The 23372-nt window shown below is 41.3% G+C and overlaps 1 protein-coding gene across 1 annotated transcript in view; it reads right to left on the reverse strand.

Annotated features, from left to right (window-relative positions):
• Positions 1–23372, reverse strand: part of LOC146857060 (von Willebrand factor D and EGF domain-containing protein-like) — a 1714722-nt gene that overhangs the window by 1421456 nt on the left and 269894 nt on the right. The window contains 1 exon segment of the mRNA XM_085647013.1: positions 6792–6979. Within this exon segment, the coding sequence (XP_085503139.1) occupies positions 6792–6979 (188 nt within the window).

The raw sequence follows: 23372 nt of genomic DNA on the forward strand, positions 1-23372 counted from the left end.
CCCTATCGCATAGGCCTTAACATTGAAGAATCCTGTCACCTCACACTGATGTTCTTACCGGGCCAGCAAGTTCAAGATAATCTCCCACTAACATATCCTCAGTTGCATTGGATGCCACAAGTGCCTTCTCCTTGCCCCTATGTAATTTTCCTGTTCTGGCTGGAGTTTGCAGAAGGTATTGTATCCAGTAGACACAGCTTCAGGGAAATGCAATGAATCAGTAGTTAAAATGAAGATGTTATGTTCATAAACAAAGGTCCTACCTAAAAGATACAGCACATGCTATTGCCGTCTTTGAAGGTCAGGACTTCAACAGGGTGACCCAAATTTGGGTCACCCTGGATATTGAAGCCCTGTACACGAATATACCTCAGGACGACAAAATTCGGGTCATGGCATCCGTTCTGGAACAAGAACTTAATGGAGCCAATAAGGACTTCATATTGGCATGTATCGCGATGGTGCTTAAAAATAACATCTTCTTATTTAAAGACGAATTATACAAATAAATCAAGGGGACCAGTATGGGGGCCACATGTGCCCCTAGTCTGGCCTGTTTCTATGAGAGTGCTTTTGAGCAGTTACATATATATAACGAGATGGCACCTTACTATAAGAATATCACATGCTGGCACCATTTTATTGATGACATTATATTCATTTGGAATGGTGCCAGCGGTGAGTTGGAATCCTTTCTACAATGGTTGAATTAAGGTGACCCCAATTTGAGATTCACATCTCATTACAGTGACGAAAGGTAACATTTCTGGACATCTGTGTAAAAAGTGTAGATAATGAATTACAAGTGGAGCTATACACCAAGCCCACGGACAAACATTACAGTAGCAATCACCATCGTTCCCAGAGGGATAACATTCCCTTTGGAGAATTTCTAAGATTAAGACGTAATTGTACCACACTGTCCGATTTTTACAAACATGCAGATATAATGAAGAAAAAATTAAGGGACGGAGGGTACCCGAGCAAGCTCATCAAAAAATCTTTTATGAGAGCTTGCTTTTACAATAGAGATTGTCTGTTGGAAATTAATAAGGAGAAAAGTAGGCAGGATATAGACAGGGTGTTTTTTGTCAGTCAATTTTCGGGTGTTAGTAACACAATTAAAAACATAGTAAATAAGAATTGGAAAATCTTGAATCACGGAGCAACAATCCAATTACAAAAAACGCTTTTTTCTTTTAGAAGAAATAAGACAATTAGGAATTCCCTAGTTAAAAGCTATCAAACTAAATTTGAAGCCCAACACAGATTAGAAGGGAAAAAAGCAGTTGGTAACTATAGATGTGGATCATGCTCTATATATCCACACTGATTGGAATCTAAGAGTATAGAAATTGCAGGCATAAGAATGACAGTGACTACTCAAAATAATTGTCGCAGTAAGAATGTCATATACCTGTTGATGTGTCCTTGTTGTCTTGGATACGTAGACGAGACAGGTCGTGAGTTACGCATACGTCTCCTTGAACATAAATCAGCCATCAGGACCAAAAAGGAGAATGACCCATTGACCGAACATTTTACAAGATGAGGACATAGCTGTGATCAATTCCAGTGGTTTATTTTAGAAAAAATAAGCATAAATAGAAGAGGGGGCTATCTTGAAACCAGAAGGAGACAGAGAGAAGAATGGTACATATGCCATTTAAATACTGTGGAGACAGGTTTAAATTCTAGGGAGGACTGGATGAGAATAATAACAAATTAAAATAAAATATAGTGTGACACACCCATTTTGTGGACAGCAGGAGCCCAGTCCAGCGAAGGAAAGGTGTTGTCTTAACATAGTGATTGATAAATGATTGAAAATATCTGTGTACAATTGTGCCTTATTTAAACCATATATGTAGGTATTCCTCTGAGATTTATTTGGTAACATTAGTCAAATACTGCTATCAAAGACTAACAATAAACAAACTACGTGTATAAGAGCAAAAGAGACAGTAATTATATAACAGTGATTATACAAGCAAGTGATATAAATAATGAAATTGGGCATAGATAAATAAGAATAGAGAAATAAGAATATATAGTTTTTGAGAGCTAGAATCGGGCTAATATCCGAATTGGCCACAGGAACTGAATCGTTATTGTGGATATCCGAGAGGGCTGTCTGTGTACACACACAATGATGGTTAGTAATGGCAGAGAGAATGCAATATTAGCGAACGGGGAAGCATAGGGTTGGACAATACGAGCTTGTACATTTGTAACATAATAAATAAAAATATCCTTTACAAAAAGATTAACGCATAATCAACTCACAGAGAGGGCCGTTACTATAACAATCAGTAGAATAATTGAATACGACAGCTCTCAGGGGCCATTTTCACCGACCTTGAGCGTGTTTTGCTACCAGTTGAAATTAGGTAGTGTCAGCACAAGACTTTTACAACACTGAAATCAATTTAGAGTTAACCAATGGGAATGGTTTTTGTCTCTATTTAAACCTGTCAACCGTGGAACGTGTTTGTAGAGGGTTTACACGACAGGGAAGGACGTGCAGGACGCAGGCTGCATTTCAAATAGTTGAGTGCATTAGGACCCGCATATGGGCTTATATGGCGAATGGGTAAGGGTCAGTTCGTACCCTCTGCATAAGAGCAACTAGAGATTAAGGCTACACGAAGGGTGGTGGTATGAATTTATGGCCGGCGCATAATGCTGCCTGTGAAGGGGGTAAGAAAAATACACTTGCCGGTGTTTTGGGCACGGTGAGGATTAATTGTAACGGCTGACACTATGTGACCTTTCTTTAGCAGGGATACCGTCACACCCCTCTTTTTGAATAAAATAATACAAAGTTAGAATAAAATGTAACCATGTACCACGAGGGGATATAAGAGATTTATAAGCTGACATTCGATATTCTATTTAAGCAGCACAGTGTGGAGGTGAAAGACTCATTTGCCCCTCGGTTGGTGTGAACAACTGCGCCCTGATACTTGTTTAACCGCCAAGTTTTAAAAGGTATGATACCATGCGTTTCTAATGATTAGAAAAAAGTGAATTTAATTTGGGAAAGATACCTTTTAGGCTTACCCTTGTATGATTCTTTCTCAGGGGTGAGAGTGGACATTTCATACAGTGGAGCAACTAATATAACGACAGGCCCTAATATCGAAGGCTGCTCACCTAATACAAATAAAAAGGTATGAACCCAGCTATGTCCTGTAATAATACAATCTAAGACACATTAGAAAACATTATGTGACCACGTTTTTTTGCTTTTTCCTCCTGGTTCTAAATAGGCGGCAGAACACAGGATAGTATACGACTTTTAAAATAAAATCAAAGTCCTCATATTTACAGAAGGTAATGAATCTTGTTGATTATTAATAGAACGACTAATAACTCAAGGAACAGGGGCAGTATTGAAAAGTGGAGAGATGAGGATGTAGAAACCTATAATAAGGTGTGCCAAGGGGATGAGTACAGCAGCAAAGTTACCAAAGTAGGGTTTGGGCATTGCATAAACATAAAACCAGGAAGCGGGTGGCTAGCATGCATTCCATTTATTAATAGGTGGAATAGAAAGTGGCAGCAAGAACAGTTTGGATGAGTCTTTATACATTATATCAATTACATTAAGCGATCCAATTAAGTGTACAAATGTTTGTATTTTTATGAGATAATCTTCATTAGCTAGAATGAAAATATGGTAACTGGCATCCAGTATGTGAGAGATGTTTAACACTGGAGTGTAGGTATAACAGAGATAGATTGATTATATTGTTCATACATTTGTTTTCATGCATGATTACTAAGAATCAGGGATCGATATATAGAGAACTCTATCAATCACTTCTCTTGCTAAAGATGGAAATATTCCGAAAGACCCATCGAAACGCGTCGACGCTACTCTGATGAGGTAACCTTTATTGGAATGTGGTCTCGGCATTGTACAAGTAGAAGTCTAACCAGACCATAAATTCACTGTTATGGATGATATGTACAAACAAAGACTAATTTAAGGAGTCTGAAATCGTGCTTTCTCTTTTGTGTGCATGTGTTTTTATGTTTTGTAAAATGATGCAATATATGTCAAAGTGAATTTTTAAGCATATGGAATGTACTAAGGAACTTCTTGTATAATTCATAGATTTTTATGTGATTTGAATTAAAGAAACATTTGTAAACGCTTTAGTTCATGTGTTAGAATTTAATTTAAATGGCTCGTCTTAGTTGAGAGATTTTAACTCATTAGTTTGAGGTTTTAAGGGGTATATCAGCAAGGGCCGGCAATAATTATCGCTAAGCGCACTTAGCGCTAGGATAATTATTGCCGGCTATCGCTGCTTTCTATCGCGGAGATAGCGTGCTATCAGCAATGCTTATCTCCAAAGCGATAGGGAGGCAAGCGTTAGCTGGAAAACAGTGTGATTATCGCTGGAAATCCAGCGATAATCGCGCTGTGACCGTCGATACCTTGCTGATAGGGCAGGGTGGTCTTAGCCATGTAATCCACCTCCCATTGGATTACATGGCTAAGTCAGAACTAAAGCAGGCGTAAGGAAAGTAGCGATAACCATGGTTAGCGCTACTTTTCTTATCGCCATGCTTGTTAGCGATTCCCTTAATAATTGGAAAAATGTCGGTTAGCGACATTTCTCCAGTTATTTCGGAAAGGAACGCCCACTTTGCATCTCATTAGAGATGCAAAGCTGGGCATTAAGTAAACAGGCGCTAAGGCAAGGATTCACGCGATAGCGTGACCTTGCTGATATAGCGATAACATTTTCGCCGCTTTTCGGCCGAAAACGGACGCAAAAGCGGCGATAATTTTTTATCGCCGCCTTGTAAATATGCCCCTAAACTTGTTATCTGTTTTGTATTCACGTATATGTTATATGTTATCTAGGTGTGTTCCAAAGGGAACTTGTATTTTACTTGTTAAGAGTACCTTATCCCTTTGGTCATAAAGGGGTCTCTCTCTTTAATTTATACATCTGTGGAAAGCGCAACACAACTATAAACTAGGAAAATCAATCTGAAGAACGATGAAGAGGGATGAAAGGTGTAATTCTCTGTTGTGTACTTCCTGAGGTGAATGACCATTCTTAATGTCGGTCATGCAGTACATAGGGGCATTTTAGCAAGGGCTGGCGATATAATTATCGCCGCTTTAGCGTCCGTTTTTGGGCGAAAAGCGGCGATAATTATATCGCAATATCATCAAGGACACGCTAGCGCGTGTTTCCTTGATGTAGAGCCCGTTTTTTCACAGCCTCGCCTCGCATCTCTAATGAGATGCAAAAAAGGCGTGGCTGTGAAAACAACACATGTTAATATTGTGAAGGCAGCTTCGCGATATTAACAAGGAGGTGCAGCGATAAAAAAAATCACGCTACCTTAGCCTTAACTCAGGAATTGAACGTCTGTTAAATTCCTGACTAAGGCATACTTGTAATGGGAGATGGATTATGCTGATAGGACCACAGGGTCCTATCAGCAATGTTATCGCTGTTTTCAATGGAACATCGCTGGAAAACCAGCGATGTTCCATTGAAAACACCGCTGTCGCTGAAATATTATCGCCATAGCGCTATGAGTTGTAAATATAGTGTTATCATGGCGATAATATTCAGCGATAGCCGGCGATAATATTTCTGTCGCTATGTACGCCCAGCCATAATTATCGCTGGCCATTGATAATATGCCCCATAGATTGTTGCAATTCATTGGATGAGTATGACTAGCTATTCTTTCCACACATGAACTTGAAGCTAAAAACAAAAAGTTGTTCTCCCTCTTTTGATCATTTTATTCCAATGCATTTTCACTACTTGCACTACATTTTTACTGTGAATAGTACATAATAGTGTTACGGAGATAATGGAGTAGCTTCGTGAAATGTGCAAACCAAGAGTAACGTGAAATTACCAAATTTACTTTAGATTACTCCAGAATAACAAAACTTTTGCCCACCTAATTTTTAAACAATTCGTTTTCTAAAATAAAACAATGATCAGTACATCTGAATATTTAAATGTGCGACATTAATGATGATTGCCTTGCATATATTGTTTGTGTCTATGAGCAGCCATCTGGCAACGAAGGAAAGAAGTTCACATTTTATATTATTGCTAAAATGTTGCTCATTCTGATTACAACTGGCCATGTGATCCTGCATCTAGGAAACGGAGGCAGGGAACACCTGACTCTTTTTTTTACTGACCAGAAAGTCTGGCTGATAAAATCAACCAACCCCAAATAAACGTTTTTCTTTGGCAAAAGTGATCATGCTCCCTCCCCTCTTCTTCCCCTTTACTCCATGCTCTCCTCCGCTGCTCTCACCAAACCTCCACTTTTTAACTCCTCCCCCATTCCTGTATCACACAATCCCCCATACACACCCACACACAAATACCTGCTCGTGGCAGGTGGTAAATGTGTATGTTAAGCTCATTGGAAAAGGGAGTACAGCGCAATATTTCTGTGCCCCCTGTTATTCCCCATTTCAATTAGGTTAACTCATAATTGCACAGTACTGGTGAGGTATTATCGAACAATAATTGTAATCACATGTGATGGGTTTGCACCCCACTAGTACAGTGCAACTTGTAATTGGGGCCTAAGATGTTTTAGGTCATATCATATTCCAGATCTGGCATTAAACTTGGCTTGCGATGTTTTTTGGGGGGTTTCATTAAGATTTCAGAAACAAAAGATAACAAAGGCCTGCATAAATGCATCTTTAGCAAAACATAACATTGCAGGTAAGATTTAACTTTCTTGTACTCTACAACTTGTAGGAGTCAAGTACTCACTTCGATACAGCGTGTGGGTATTTCTGCAGATTGGTTATTGATGATGAAACGGTACCATCCCTGCGTCAAAGAATTATCACAGATAAGATCCAGACGTGCTGTGTGCTGAAGTGCCAGGGAATCAAAATCAACGCTGCGGTAAGGATTATTCAAAATCGTATGACCCTCTGGATGACACTCACGATGAGCTAAAGCAAAGAAATATAGAATAAACATTTCCTTAAGGTGGACATTCTAAGAACTGATATTTGTCTCAATATAATATTTAGTTTTGATTAAAACAAAATCTTGGTCCACAACATATTAAAGGTATCTATAACAAGGTCACTTCTAGATTTTCAAGACGGATCTTTTAATAGCTCAAAAATTGCACATTTCATGTTCACGATGTTTTAGTGAATTATAGCATTTTGTGCATTCTACGGTGCAACACATAAATAGAGACAGAGCTCATCTGAACTTACCTAGGCCCACTTTTCACTTATGAAATACATTCTGCAAACACTGCCAAAATGCTCTGTTTGGCCCCAGAAATTGTAGGTAAAAGATATAGGGAGGTCATCCTTCATTAGATAGTTTAGGTTTTTTCAGCAATATGGGGAAATATCTTTAGATAGTTCTGAGACAACCAATCAGTGGGTGGTTAAGGAATATCGATTGGGTGTTCAAACAGCTACCTAATCTGATCAAGTATAATTATTAAAAATACTCTGTAGAATATTCCATAAGAGTCTTAAATAGAGAGAATTCTGATAAGTTTTATATGGGGTGATGGTTTTATTGAAAAAGAGGAATTTTCTCTTGGCTGGTTGGACGGTTTTGTGCGTGCTGTGCACAGGAATACATTTTTAATGCCCCCAAATTCCATGTTTTGCATTTTATCAAAGATCTTGCCTCGGGTAAATTTCAGCAGGGTTGATCAGCTAGATTCAGACAGCGGTAAGCTGTGGATGAAAGATGGTTATCTCACAACTCATAATTCCAATTCCTGCTAAAATGTTTGCATAGGGATAGTATTTTTCTCTACCCTCGGAATCGGGGTCTTTGTGTATTAAATGGATCAATCTGCTTTGTTCTTGACCTTTTAAACTCTACAAGCACAATCCTTGTCGAGGTCAACCAGAAAACTCACTAAATTAACCTGTGAATAACTCTCTGACTGCTTGTCAAAATGCAAGCAGGATCAATTTAGAGGCAATGCGTAAAGTATTTATGCAATAACTATCATCGTAGCTAGGCCTATGATGATGCACCAATATTGTGGTAAATAAGGATCCTGAATGCATATCAGACAATACTTTCTACATATATGCACTCGGAGATTTATTATTTTTCTCTGACTCAGCTCCTAATTAGATTCTGGCTTTCAAATTATTTAAAATATTCCTACTGGGCCAAAGTTAATTAGTGTGATGGCCAGTCGGTGAACAAAGACCCCACACCCTCTTTCATGGCCATTTCCCAGGTATTTGTCCTGCTCCTGTGAGAGTGAAGTGAGGGGATGCTAACTGCATGTGCTAAATACTTTACACACTGCTCCTGATGTGGGCAGGCTCAACCCCACAGAACCAAAGAAGGGTAGTCAGACAACTGGAGCCAGTCACAGGTAGGCCTGTACTTTGAAGCTTTGGAGGAAAGGGACCAGGCAGCTGTGGCAGTTAGGGGCAGGTCATAGGATCTAAGAGAAGATCTTTCAACAGACCATTTGAAGGCACCATCTTAGAAGTTCCTAGCATGTTCTGCAGGGTACTTGGGCAGGAGTAGAGGTATGCTGTGTCAAACTAGCATTGGGCAGAGGTTCTTACATTCTGGAACTCTCCACCTAAAAAACCCTGCATAAGGTTTGGACTTAGGAGAACAGTTTGAGCCTGGGGTAAGCAATACTTGAGGAATGCCCAGCTGCAATGGAGAAGACACCTGACCTCTACTGCAATAATGGACTCAAGGACTTCTGATTTCATTAGGCACCCAGGGACTAGGCTTTGTTTTCTCTAGGGCCAGTGGTTGGTCCCGTACTCCCCCTGGGAGACAGTGGAGGGATGGACTTGCTGGTGGGACCCTGAATGGTTCCCCTGGATTTTCTGTTGACTGGTCATTCCAGAGTTGTGACCTCCAGAAGGAGACACCCAGACCTCTGCTGACCCATGTGTCCTGCAAGTGGCCAAAGGAGTGTTCCCACTCAGGAGGGAAAAGGAAGATTGCTGGCTCCCACATTGGCACCTCAGTAGTGCTGGCCTGACGAAGAACCAGATGGGTAATGTGGGCTTGGGTTCCTGCCATTTTAGAGGCCAGCTCTCAAGTACCCCATAGGAGGTGTCGGGACACCAACTTCTTAAATAAAAAATAAGTTCAACTAAAAGGAAAGCATATTGTTGTGGCTCGAGGCCCCATGATAAAAAAATAAAAACGTTGCCCAAAGGAAGAGGTACACTTAAGGTGGACATGGGGCTACCAAATAATTCATATTTAGCATGCAGTGCCCAGAAGAGCAGGAGCACTGCTGTACTGGTTTAAAATGCTAGGGAGCGCCTTGCAACAGTGCCGTGTCCCATCAATACCACAGCAGCCCCCTAATACAATTCTTAATGGCACCATAAGTCCAAAAGGTAGTAAAATAATTGACTTGGGGAGGTTTATTTCACTTTTCAAGTAGTCATGGAGCCTAGTTTATTAATTTCATAGCTGTAGAGTGCTGGCATTTATTGTTTGGTTTTAAGACTGTTTTTACATTTAAAAAAAAAACAATTAAGCGAAAGTTAATTGAAATGCTTTCTTTTCAAGGGCAAAGTTAGTAGTTAATCATTACATGTATTAAAAAAGATCATTGTACTACTGTATTGATAATGTGAATAGGAATTAATTAAACTGAGTGAAATACTTTAGTTACCATGACAAAGTTAACAGTGAATCATTATTTGCCTCAATGAATGTCATTGTGGTTTTAACGGTGTTGCATTGGTTTATTGAAATACATTTTTATTTTTATAAATTTGGTGACACCCTGACAAAGCAGGTAGACCTGCCTTTTGATAACTTCACCCCATTATATTGTGTCTAGTACATGTAGGGGGTGTTGTGGTTTTAGAGTTCAGGGCTCACTAGTGGTGTGAGGTGCTAAAAGCATGTAACCATTGGAATTTCTACCTGCCATCTTGTATTTATTTGTAAATTTAGTGTGCGTGTAATAAAGTATTTCTCCTTTTTATTAATAAATGTACTTACTGGATAATGATTTGTTTGTTGCATGCCTGTGGACTGCCCACAACACTTTTGCTGAGTAGGCCGTGGACTGTTCTGCCTCATTAGGGAGGTTAAAGACTTGTTATTTGTGAAATACCCGTATTGTTTGTGACTAATAAGACAAATTCTTGTAGTTATGTTCTGCGGAACAGCTTTGATATCTGGAGGGGGCATCAGCATGCTGATAGCATGTTTTGGTTTATTCACACAGATAACTATCTGGCCAGATGGAGGGGACCACAGAATTATCAATACATGTAAGAGTTTTTCCATAGCAATGCTATTTATGGATGCACCTCCAATGTATGCAGACAAGAGTGCAATATCATTCTAACACTTATATGCCGAGGATATTGCTTTGATTGTGGAAGTCCATGATAATGATACTGACCAACTTTCATCTTTTGGACCAATTTTGAATACTGATGATAAATTGGCATGCAACTTCAATTGACCAGCAGGACACGGCTTGTTCATGCTAATTTCAGACTGCAGCTCCACTAATGGTAATGAGCCTAATAATTACCATAACATTCATGCAGCCATGATAGCACGAGCTGCACGTGCATAATACAATAATTTGCACCCCCTCACACTGAAGGGTATCTACATGTATGGGCCTCATATGGTACTTTTTCCAAATGTGGTATATTTTTTTTGATAAGCACTTGCATATCACAGAGACAGGTGTCTGTGTACCAACCATTTACTGTGAATATTCAAGATACTATTTTACATGTGTCTTTGTAACTCCCTTTGTAGGGTCAATGATTGACATGGATCAGCTGCTAAGTGTTCAATCAGTCCCAAAGATAAACACCGTATGGGTCACCATATTAGCTCATGACGAAAGACCACACAGAGCCACTGGGGAGTACATCTCTCATGCAGAGCCATTGTGTATAGACTGCTGAGGTGTATATGCTTTGGAGAGAGCAGACAGTTATGCTGGTTTTAGCGACAGGTGGTGAGGACTGTATGGATTTGGGACATCACAGGGCACATTTGATTTTCAGGGATAGTCTGTGGTGAGAAGTACTTGCATACAAGGACAGATCATTGGGGGCTCCAACTAATGGACATGGACAGAGGAGATAAGGGACAGATAAGCAAACAGAGTTATGCTAGCAGTTTTGTTGGAGGAGAAGCGAGTGGGGCTACTTACTAAATACAGTTTGCTGCAAAAATTATGTCAACATTGTTACTAAATATTGCAAGTGGCAATGCAACATGAATGGCCATTATGTCACCGCTGCTTTAATGCAATAGAAACAGGAGCACTTTATGGAGAACATAAAAAACCTAAAACTAATCAATTCCACACGACTTACAGAAGTGGGTTGTCGTGAGACAGTGCCTTGCCTCAACATTCTCTATTTTTCCGAACTCTGGCTGCTAACATTATAGTGGAGCTCCCAGTACAGAATGCATTATGCGTTAAACTCAGTGGGCATCGGTATTGTGAAGAAGACTACTGGTGAATCTGCTTTATTTTCTGCAAAAGACTCTTACAACTGTGAATTGTCACTTGTTTATTCAACAGTTCTGTTTGAACAGTGACGCCTGTTTCCCATCAACCACTAATGTGTAGTTACTATAGACCAGTAGCAGCTCCTGGAGTGAGTGCTGCGGGGTGGGTTGGGGCGGGGGAGGGTCATGGTGAGGGTTAGTAAACTCCGGCATACGGCAGATCGGAGTTAGGTAAATAAATACATTGTATTTATTTCTTTCTTTACCCAAATCCGATCGGCAGTATGCCGAAGTTTACTACCCCCACCCTGCCCCTTCCCGGCCCCACTCCACTGCCCCGCAGCACTCCCTCCAGGAGCCGCTGCTGCTATAGACAGTAATACGGAGTCTCCTCTGATTTTGGGGGGCAAATCAACAAGTTTCACAAGGGCCATGCAAGTCAATATTTCTCAGCATCACTTTATCCTGTACTACATGGATCAGTTTTTTAGTCAGCATTTTGTACCACCGCCCCTTCAACTCTTGTTTTAGAACATTAATTAAAATTGCTTACATGCTCGCCAATATCCCTCATGTCCTCCTGCTGATTCAAGAAGCCCTCCTAAGAGTAACTGAAATATGAAGTAGCTGTCTCCCAGCCCCCAAATAGTGAAAAACCTGCCATGTGTACTTTAATCGCACAAAATACATTGAAACCTTAAATCACATTGTGCCCAAAAGTTCACTGAAGACATTCTAGCATGGCAGGATTCACACCCACAAGTTGTCCTCCATTTTCTCTAAGATATTCCTTGGGGACCTCTTTCATTGCTGCACCGCTCCAACCACTACTTCGTGATGAAGTCACATCATGTAATACTTTAGTGATCATGGGCAGTTGGCAGCATGTAATAGATATGTGAGAGCTCAGTGATCCAAATGGTTTCCAGGACAGGGCTGTAATTATCATTTATAATTCTGGCCCTCAGCTATGGTGTAATATTTCAGAATTCAAAGAAACAGAAATGACAGAAATCAAAGTGTTTTGGTTTTTCACTATTACGATTAATTTTTCATAAAATAAGCTCTTGTGAAATTTGAACAAGATTCAAAATATAGAGGTAAGGTAAAGTATGACTACTCTCTAGGTATTCGGCTTGTCTGGGGGTCATTTCTTTCAATTGTGTCCCGTCATATGATGACTCACAAGCACTATAATATTTAGTAAGGGTCAGATGAATTATATTACAGATCTTATTAACTGACAACTATTTGTGACTAGTATATTTTAGACCAGTAATGAAATTTGCAAACCAACCTATACGCTAATAGTAAATCAGAGTGGATCACAATCTGATCTTACTAAATAATAATAATTAAGTAGGTCACAAGTTGCTACTCACTCTGATTGGATACTATCACACGGATGGTGGCCAGCAAGGGTCAGCAGACTACCATGTCTGTGATTCCATTTAATTAAATAGTCATATAAAGGAGCCCAGTATCCTTAAAAAACATAGTGATACTTTAGAAAGATTCTTTTTTCCAAAGGTTTCTCATGTATTTTGGTATAGCTCTTAACCACTGTCAACTCCTCCAGAAACCTTTCCCTCAATTCACAAAGAGAAAAGAGTCTAAAGCGGACCCCTTTCCTATTGCAGATGAGTTACCACCTCAACTTGGTGGTCGTAGCTATTCAATGGCTTGCAACAAGAATTACAATCATAATCTTTAATACAAAGGGTACTAATCAGGTATTTTTAAGGACTGCTGAAAACATTTACCTTCCAATTACTGAATCGGTATCCACTTGGGATTTCATTTCAGGAGTCAGTAAAACATTATTAAATCATAAAGCAAGAGTGATACAAAGGAAAAACAGTTTTTGTGGTCACAAACTCCGCTTTGGAGTGTCTGCAACTGTAAACATGATTAATACATCATAAACTAAATGATTGCAGAATGCAGAATGTGCATAACTCACAAATTAAATTACATTTAGTGTATAATGTAAACGCTGGAGAGGGAATCAGTTTAACTTAAAATCTTGGGGGCATATCAGCAACAGACGGCGATAAATATCGCAAAGCGCGCTTAGCGCTTTTATATTTATCGCCGCCTATCGCTGTAATTTATCGCCCGGATAACGCGTTATTAACAACGCGTTACTCCAGGGCGATACATTTTATATCAAAAGCGGCGTTATGTAGAATTATCGCTGTTAAACCAGCGATATTCCCATAGCAATAGAAGAAACCTTGATGATAGGGAGATGTGAATTCAGCCACTGAATCCACCTCCCATGCCATAGATAGGGTAGTCATGAAAAATAGCAGACTTAAAATACCGGCGATAACAGCGGTTAGCGCTGTTTTTTACATCGCTATGGGTGTCCTGGGCCGTATTGTAAATACGGAGTAGGGCAGTTGGAGATCATTTTCCCTTAGTTTTTGCAGGGAACGCCTACTTTGCATTTCATTAGAGATGCAAAGCGAGGCATGAACTAAACAGGAGCTGAATCAAGGAAACACACGATAGCGTGTGTTTGTAAATAATACGATATAATTATTGCGCTTTTCGCCCAAAAACGGACGCTAAAGCGGCGATAATTATATCGCCAGCCCTTGTTGATATGCCCAATTGTTTCCCATTATCTGGGCTAATTCCTGCTGTCACTGAGGCAATGGATCTTTGCATTGCTTCAGAGAAGATCAGGAGCTGTACATCACATGAAATTATAATCACAATCACTAATCTGTTTTCAGTCAATAATGAAAGTTTGGTATGAGTTATAGGGTTTTATTATTCATATCTTTAGAAAGTCATATTTTATTAAGATTACAAGTTAATTTCATCAATCTGAGTTGTTAGAATATCATCAGAAATCAATAAGTAATCAATGAATCACATTAATGTGTATTAAGCATGTTCCATAAATGAAAGAATCCCTATTCTAAGAATGGAAAGAAAAAGGTGTCAGTCAGAACCCATAAAGATTTCAAATTTGAGAGAAAGTGAGAGACCAAGCATAAAGCTTTAACATCACGAATCAGATTAATAATTCAATAATTGAAACAGAACTTCTCATAAAAAGAGTTTCAAGAAACTCAGTACAATCTCTGAGCAGCATGAAATGGGGATAGGTGTGGATGAAGTGGAAAGAAGGGGGTGACTACTCCAGGAACACACACTATTATAGACATCACAGTCTGAAGCTTTTGCAACATGTTGCCTCTTTTGTCTCCAGTCAGCCAATCACCTTCCGATGCTCTCATGGGAACACAATCACTCCTCGTCTTCTCACAGGAATACAATAGTCCACAGATAGCAATTTTGAGTAAAAGATTCCTTATCAAATACATTGTTAGTAAAGGCTGCATCTTCATATGTGAACTTCTTCATTACCTCACATTGGTCCAGATGTAGAAAGCGAAATACCAATTGCAAACGCAGAAATTCGCAGAATTTCTATGTTTGCGATCGCAAAAGACCCATGTGAAATGTAAAGGCAAGCGCAAAATAAGGAATCGCTAAAAAAAGCGAAGTCAGTTAGCGAGTCCTTATTTTGCGACTCAGACCCACTGACTCCCAAATAGCGCCTCACAAACTGCGAAATCGCAAAAACAAATTCACAGACCAATTTAGGAAGATTCGCAAATAGCGATTTCTCGGAAAATCGCTATTTGCGAGTCGCAAATTACCACCAACTCAAAGCAGGCGGTAACCAGGTGCACTGCATAAAAACAGCCCCAGAATGTATCAGTGCAAACACAATGGCGGCCCTCTATGTTGTTGCAAGGCAGATGCGGATCCAAGCAGCAGCACAGACGATGAGGAGGCGACAGGAACGCATATACATAGTGCGCATCGCCCTTTTCCAACTCACAGAAGAGGAAATACATGATAGGTACAGGCTTCACCCCACAACCATCCTAGACCTCATTTGTGAGTTGCACCCCATCCTGGAGCAGCAGACACGCAGGGTGCATGCAATTCCACCACATGTGCAGGTTCTTTGTTCCCTGCACCTACTTACATCAGGTAGTTACCAGGGGGTGATAGCTGTGGCTGGAGGTGTCTCACAAAGTTGCCTGTCACGCTTCTTCAACGCCTTCCTGGATGCCATGCTTCAGAAAATGCACAAATATATCTGGTTTCCCTCAACGCAAATGGAACTGCATAAGACCAAGATGGATTTTTATTAGATGGTCCAGTTCCCACATGTGATAGGGTGCATCAATGGGACACATATCGCAATCTGCCCCCCCTCTACCACTGAGTATGTATATCGGAACAAGAAGTCATATAATTCGATCAACATTCAGGTCATTTGTGATGCGTCACAAATCGTAACTGATATAGTTGCGAAATTCCCTGGGAGCACGCATGACTCCTACATCTTCAGGCACAGCCGAATCTATACACGTCTGGCTGGGGGTGAATTCGGCGAAGGATACCTGCTAGGTAAATGCATGTGACACACCCTGATGTATACCTTGGTTGTATCTGTTGTTGCCTGTGATTGACGTCTCATGCTTTCCCACTTAGGTGACAGCGCATATGCGGTGCGTGCATTCATACTCACCCCTTTCCTCAACCTGTCTACCCCAAGTGAGAGGAGATACAAGGCTGCCCATAAGTCCGTGCAGAATTTGGTGGAGCGGACATTTGTACTCCTGATGAGAAGGTTCCGCTGCCTCCACAAGAGTCGAGGGTGCACAGCAGTACCGCCCGAGATATGCTGCAAAATCATTGCCACCTGTGCCATGCTACACAACCTGGCCACGAAGAAGGGGACATCAGTCGAAATCACTGACTCAGACTCAGAGGATGAGGAATGCCCACAGCCACTGCACAGCACAGCAGGTGTCGTAGGAGCGGCAGATGAGAGACACAGACATGCTGAGATCACATGCAACTATTTCTAAGTAAGTAATGAGACAAAGCGATTAATGACAATTGTGTAACGGGGTTCTATTGTCCTTACATCAGGCAATAGGAATGCACACTGCCTCACCATATTGGCCTCTTTGTGCGCTGAGTAGCCCAGCGTGGCATTAACACACTGCATGTACCTTGCATTCCACTATCAGTGGGTCCTATGGGTTACCTCACCCATCTACAAATGTCAGCAGCCTTTCCTGCAGCCACACACAGCAGTACCCCTCTCAGTTTGCACACTGCCCTCCCTAGAGGACTGTTCTGCTGCTGGCCCCTGCCTTGCGCTACGCCGTCTGGGCTCAGCAATGGGTGGAGTAACTTCTGCTGCAGCTGGTGACCTCCTCATTGTCTCCACCATCCCCAGACCATGTGGCAGCAATGTTTGGATTGTCTGGAGCAGTTCGACCGCAGTCGTGACCTGCACCAACCCCCTAGCAACGTCCTGGCTGCAGTGGGCCATTTCCAATTGCATGACCACTGTGCGTCTGCTGAGGACAGAAGTGGCATTGGCTAGGCAGTTCACCGCCTTGGTGAAACCCTCCTGGCGCTGTTTTTCCCTGCACCTTGCGCCACGTTCACTGTCCAATTTTGTGCACAACAGCCTCACTGCCTCAGCCATGTCCTGCATGCCCTCTGCAACAGTGTTGTTCAAGCCATTGATGCCCTCCTTAATGTCCCTAAGGTTCCTGTTCATGGACACCATCTGTGGTTGCATTGACCGCATTGTCTTCCCTTGCAGCCGCTGCACCTTCACGATGGTGCCCTCCAGACATGCGAAGACACTGGATCCTCCATCCTGCTCATCTGGAATGTGTGCCCTTGCTCTGCATCGGGGACCACTGGTGTGGATACGCTGTAGGGCTGACTGTGTCTCCAGAGACTGTGCTTGTTCTTCTTGCAAAGTCTGTGGAGCTCCCGTGCTCTCCTCCTCTGACCCCTCCATCTCCTGCAGGCTACCCACTGTGTACCTCCGGGGTCTGGGGGGTGGTGGTGGTGGTGTGACATCTCTGGGTGACAAGGTCTCTTCCTCCTGAGCATGGTGTTCCCCAGGTGCCTCTTGTGTCTCCCTCTCAGCAGTCTGGGGCGCAGGTTCGCCTGTGGATACAGAATATCCATTTACTGACTTGCCTAACAGCATTTGTGTTACATTAAATTACATGTGTTGCTATTCACACTAACAGTCCTCAGCTTGCTTATTGACTGATGTTTGTCCCCTGCACTTGTGTTCAGTTAACTCACTGATATGCTATATGGGTTTCAGGACTACATCTCCCATGATGCATTGCTGGTTGTTTACAAAATATTAGGCCTGGGCTAAATTTCCGTTCTGCTCGCGGAAATTGCGATAATTTGACATTTTCGCGTTCCGTGGAGAGCGCAAAAATGTAAAAACGTTCGCATTCCGCAGCTTAGCGATAATTTGTTTCTTGCTCGCGCTGTAAAATAATACATGCGCGCGCGCGATCGCCTTACGTGAATCCCCGCGTTCGCCGACAAGTTTTCCCGATCCGGTCGCGTTCTCCACGAGATGTTGGATTGTTGGTAGCCATTTGCGCTGTCTCGCGACAGTTCGCGCCCGCAGTAATGTCATTGGTCGCGCGATCACGTCTTTCTTCTCGCCATCATGCACTGCGAGAAGAGTGAAAACAAGATGGCCGCGCCCGCGAGCAACCGCATGGGTAAGTTGGCGAGCCGCGACCATGCATAAAATACCGCGAACAGGCGGGAAAAAAACTTCCGCATCTTCGCGATATTTCCACGTGTTTACGGAGATTTGTAACATTTTTGCGATAATTTGCAAAAGTCACTTTCGCAAATTCCACCCACCCCTACAAAATATGGACTGGAATGGAATTCTGACTTGCTCATGGGGGATTGGGATTTGGGGGGGGGTGGTCAGGCCATGCTGTGCATGCATCTTACCTTGTCTGTTGTTGTCTCTGACTGAGCTGTCCACATATCCTATGCCACTGATGGTCTCAGGCTGGAGGTTGGACTCCACCAATTCATCCAGGGGTGTGCTTGCAGGCGCTGTGGATCGTCCCCCACAGCGGCTTCTTGGCTTGTTTAAGCCTGTCAGCAACCCTCTCCTTCGCACGGGAGCGCAGATCATACCAGCGCTTCTTCAGCTCGTCGATGGAGCGCTGTGCATCACCAATTACATATATTTTCCCTGGATTTCAAGCCCGAGCTTCCTTTTCTGGGATTCTGAAATATGCAGAGATTTCTTCCCAAACAGTTGGCTGTGAGTCTTCACAACCTCTTCAATTAACACTTCAAACTCCTTCTCGCTAAATTTCTGCTTCCTCTTCCTCTCTGCAGGCTCCTTTCCATTCTCCTGTGTCTCCATCCTGGTATTTGGTGTCTGCCTGGTAACTCCTGTGCAGCTCCTGGGTGTGTGCTCCAGCTCTCTGCCTCTCCCACAGCCTCAGGCACTGAGAAACAGCATGGGTGTGGCCACTTTCTGTGTGTGATGTCATCAGGGTGCACCTGAATGGCAGATTCACAAATTTGCGATTTTTTTAAAATAGCAATTTCGCTAATTCTGAATCGGTAATACCGATTCAGACAGGGGTTTGCGATTTTTACCGAATCGCAGACATTTTTTTATTTTTTTTTGCTACATTGCGGTTTGCGAGTTCTTAATAGCGATTCCGCAAAAACCGCTATCAGGAACTCGCAAATTTGTTTTTACCTATATCTGCCCCAAAATTGCATATCTCTAATCTTTAGGTAATAGTGATCTTTGTGTAAGTAGAAACATTTTGCAGAATTAGATGAAAACATTTCTGCAGCTATCACTCATTATGAAAAACATGTCTATTATAAGGCCCAGTAATAAACATTTGTATGCACATTAAAAATTTTCTAGTCATTTCAGCTTGTCAGGCAATGTTGCTTCAGCCATTTGAGGCCTAGTACAAATAAATATGCTTGCCTACTATCATTTTTGCATGTAAACACATTTTTATATTCACCAACGCCTACATGTTAATTCTGCACATTTATTGTAAACTGTAGTATTTTCTCTATATTATTAAATGCTTCTCCAAAAACATTTCACAAAGATGATCTGAATCTTTATGTTAATAAAGATTGCCCAAATTATTTAAAACAATAACGCTAATATTGACTTCAGTATTTAGCATATAGTAGGACAAAGTGTCACACCACAGGACATTAAGCTAAGCATTGTAACCACTTGACCAGTAGTGGATATGTAATTAAATCTTTATTGCACCTTTTAATATGATTTAAACTTTATTGGCTTTAGCTTCAAGCACGCATGTTTTCATGAGAGCTGTATTATGTATAAGCCGTCCAGAACTGGAAGAGAATAATATCTCTAGTAGCAGCACCACACCTGAAACCAGGGCATTATCAGACTGGAAACAGAAACTTGCTAAACACAGAAGTGAAGCCTTATCCAGTAATGCTGTCAGGATATGAAACAATATCTAAATCAACATCAACACTGTGCCAACCCTTCTGCAATTCAGAAAGGAGGCGAAGGCCAGACACGTCTGAGCACATTTCAACTCCACACACACTTTATCATTCACAAGCATTGTGTGTCATTGTAAATGATGCTGAATCTTAATTCGCTGCTCATGCCCTTGTTTTATGCTATTGTTGCATGTTCCATTGCTGCCTAGCTAGTTTACACACTACAATTTCCTATACCTGTACATACATACATATGTGTCATTGATAACATTGCTTCATTTAGTTCAGATGAAATAGACAGCCAAAGCTAATGGCACAAAAGATATATCAATATATTTAAGTCCAAAATTGACCAGCTTTCAGGAAGTCAGGTGATTGGAACATGTCTATCCGACCTCTTTTAGAGTGTGACGCTAATGCTGAAAAGTGGCGATGGAGACATGTGGACTTAGTGTTAAAAGCAAAGCTTTTTAAAGTGGAGATCTATAATAGAGAAAAAGCAGCACAGTAACAAAAGGGAAAATAATTACATTGCTTATACCCACTCTAGTTATTGCAAGAGTTCAAGTTATGCAAATTCTTCCATGACGAAATTCAGTATTAGTTTCATGCAATGAGTAGATAAAAATAACTTGAAATTAATTAGATTTGCTCCAAAACGTATAGCCTAATTGTGCATAGCGAGAGAAACACAAGAAACTGGTTCCAACAGAGCAGCCCAGCCAAGAATAAGAACCATGAAACAGCACCATGGTAAAGGGACCAGAACAACTGGGGACACTTACAATAAAGTAGCAGAGCTTGGGTTGGCTCCAAAATAGCTAACACAGTGCTTTCTCACTTTAGAAATGCAGGCGCTAAATGTATCTGCCTAGCGCCAATGCAGGCACCTTGCTCCAGAGTGCAATGGTGCAAGGGTGTCTGCATTGTGGGCATGATTGCTTATTTGCAGGAAGGGGTCCCTTCCTGCACATAAACCATTATAAATGGTGATTTGTAACTTTTTTTGTGTACTGCTTTGTGCAGCACACATAGAAGGTGCAACTCGTCATTTTTTAAACGATTGTTTATGTGCAGGAAGGGACACCTAATAGAAATACCGCATAGAAACAGCAAAAACGAGAAGAAATTAAGCGTTTCTCCTTGTTTTGCCTTTTTAAGACCAGGTTTTCCGTGTCATCCTTGTTTGCCACCATTACACTATTGATATGTTCATTGATACACCACCAAGAACAAGATTGATCAGAGATAATACTTTGTTGAAAACTGAGGGGCATATTATCAAGAAACAGAGGTAAATTTATCGCCGCTTTAGCGGCAGAAAACTGCCGCTCAAGCGGCGATAATGGGCTTGATAATATGCCCTTGTGAATTCCCATAGAAGACCATGTTTTGGTGACAACATGGGCTTCTATTGGAATTCTCAAGTGCATATTATCAAGCCCATTATCGCCGCTGTAGCGGCAGTTTTCTGCCGCTAAAGTGGCGATAATTTTAACTCCATGCTTGATAATTTGCCCCTAAGGGTGGACATAACTTGTGTATTTTCATGCATCATAATCATGCAAAATTACCTACAAATTCAGTGAGTTTATGCAGAATTACACGAGAAGAGTACTTCTGCATTTAGCATTATTTTCTTAGCACAAAAATTCCCTGCCACGTCCAAAATGGACTCAAGGCTTCATTTTGCACTGAGAAATATTGCTAAATGCAAGAGAACGTGAAGAGCGGAGTGAGTTACCACGAGGGCTTGATTAATGTGCTCTTGAGGTAGGATTTTTCCCTAACTTACTTTTGTCATTTAGTGATATTTACATAGTGTAAAAATGTTCCCTTGTGCCCAAAATGGATGCACTAAGAAAATAGTACTAAATGGTAAACAACATGAACTGCAGCATTCACAGCTGCTTGCGTGTGCTAAATCTTTTGTTTCTGTGCTAATTTCCCCCCGAATTTCTCCTAATTATGATAGCAGGCATAATCACATAACAGTCATTCCACATCAAAGAGTTTTGCAGAATTACAGAAATGATTCCTATAATTCCAGTATAAATAACAGTTCTCCTATGCCTAGTGAAAACAAAACCATACGGTGTTGCAAGTTTTTTTGCAGTGGAGAGAGCACCTAGGCAGAAATACACGCGGTGCTGTTCAAGGTGACAATGTCAGACAATGCAGCATTTAGGCATACTTTAAGGGAAGAGATCACTCAATTCATTGCTACAAATGTAGGCTCAATTGATGGCACATTGATATCTGAGATGCCTTCAAGGCATACCTAACAGGAATATGCATTAAAAGCATGGTTAGAGTGAGGAAAATACTAAAATACGGTCTTAAGAGACTTGAAAATGATATGATATTGCTGGAGCTTCATGTTTTGGCCCAGCCTGAGCTTCTACAAAATTTGTATGTGAAGCAGCCATAGGGACTTTGGACAGGATTACATTCTTTGATTATAGAGAGTACTTGGCACTGAGACACTAGGAAGGGGACAAAGCGGGCCACCTGTTGGTGAGAATGGTCTGCTTTTTGGCCCTACAGCATGACATAACCATGATCAGACACAATCACAGGCAAGCCAGACAGAGTCAGGCAGACATTAACACATCATTTGCCGTATATTACCAACACTCATATGAGAAACTCACAGGACAGTCAGATGAGTCAAAAGAGTGCTATCAGCTGGTGACTGATCTGGTGCCAGGGTGCCTGCATTGGTGCCATGCTGCCAAAAGGGCACCAGCGCAGGGGAAAAGGCAGGAATTCTCTGTATAGTCATAAATACAGCGCATTCCTGCCCTTTCCCTGTCACACAATGCAGAACAGCAAGGAGACTTGCTGAGCTGCACTGCATGACAAGTTCGTAAATAGAACCACAGTTTTCAGTAGATAAAATAAAATTGCTCCAGACTGTCAAAACACCAGGTTGCAATAGGTTGTACCTGTGATTTTATAAGATATTCAAGGAGCAATTAACATTTCACCTTTTGGACCTAGAGAAGCTGGTATAATGGTGCTGCCAAAGGAGAACTGAGAACTTCTTATTATGGGGTCATACAGGCCATCTCATTGTTAAATCTAGAATGCATAATTTTCGGAAATGAGCTAACAAATATACTGCTCTGTGTGCTTCCCTGTCTGGTTCAGCAAGACCAAAGTGAGTGTGTTTCAAGCAGGAGAACGACTCCCAACCTGCACAGGCTGTTCCATGAAATCAGTAGGGCTCAACCTGGTTGGGTAGGAACAGCAGCACCTTACTAGATACAGAAAAGGTTTTTGATTCTCTATATTAAGATGATATGTGGCTAGTCCTGTGACAACTGGGGTTCAGAGAGGATATCAATACATGGATAACATTGCTTGACTCCTTACTCATGGCCTTCATTAAGACAGGTAAGGTCAAATACTTGGCTCGTCCAACGTTGAATCTCCTCGCTATTTTTTCCATTGGTAATGGTTCAGGTAGCCCTCTTCAAGATGCTGCAATTACCCTAATTT

The sequence above is a fragment of the Triturus cristatus genome, chromosome 3_2, assembly GCF_964204655.1.
Source record: "Triturus cristatus chromosome 3_2, aTriCri1.1, whole genome shotgun sequence".
NCBI classification, from domain to species: domain Eukaryota; kingdom Metazoa; phylum Chordata; class Amphibia; order Caudata; family Salamandridae; genus Triturus; species Triturus cristatus.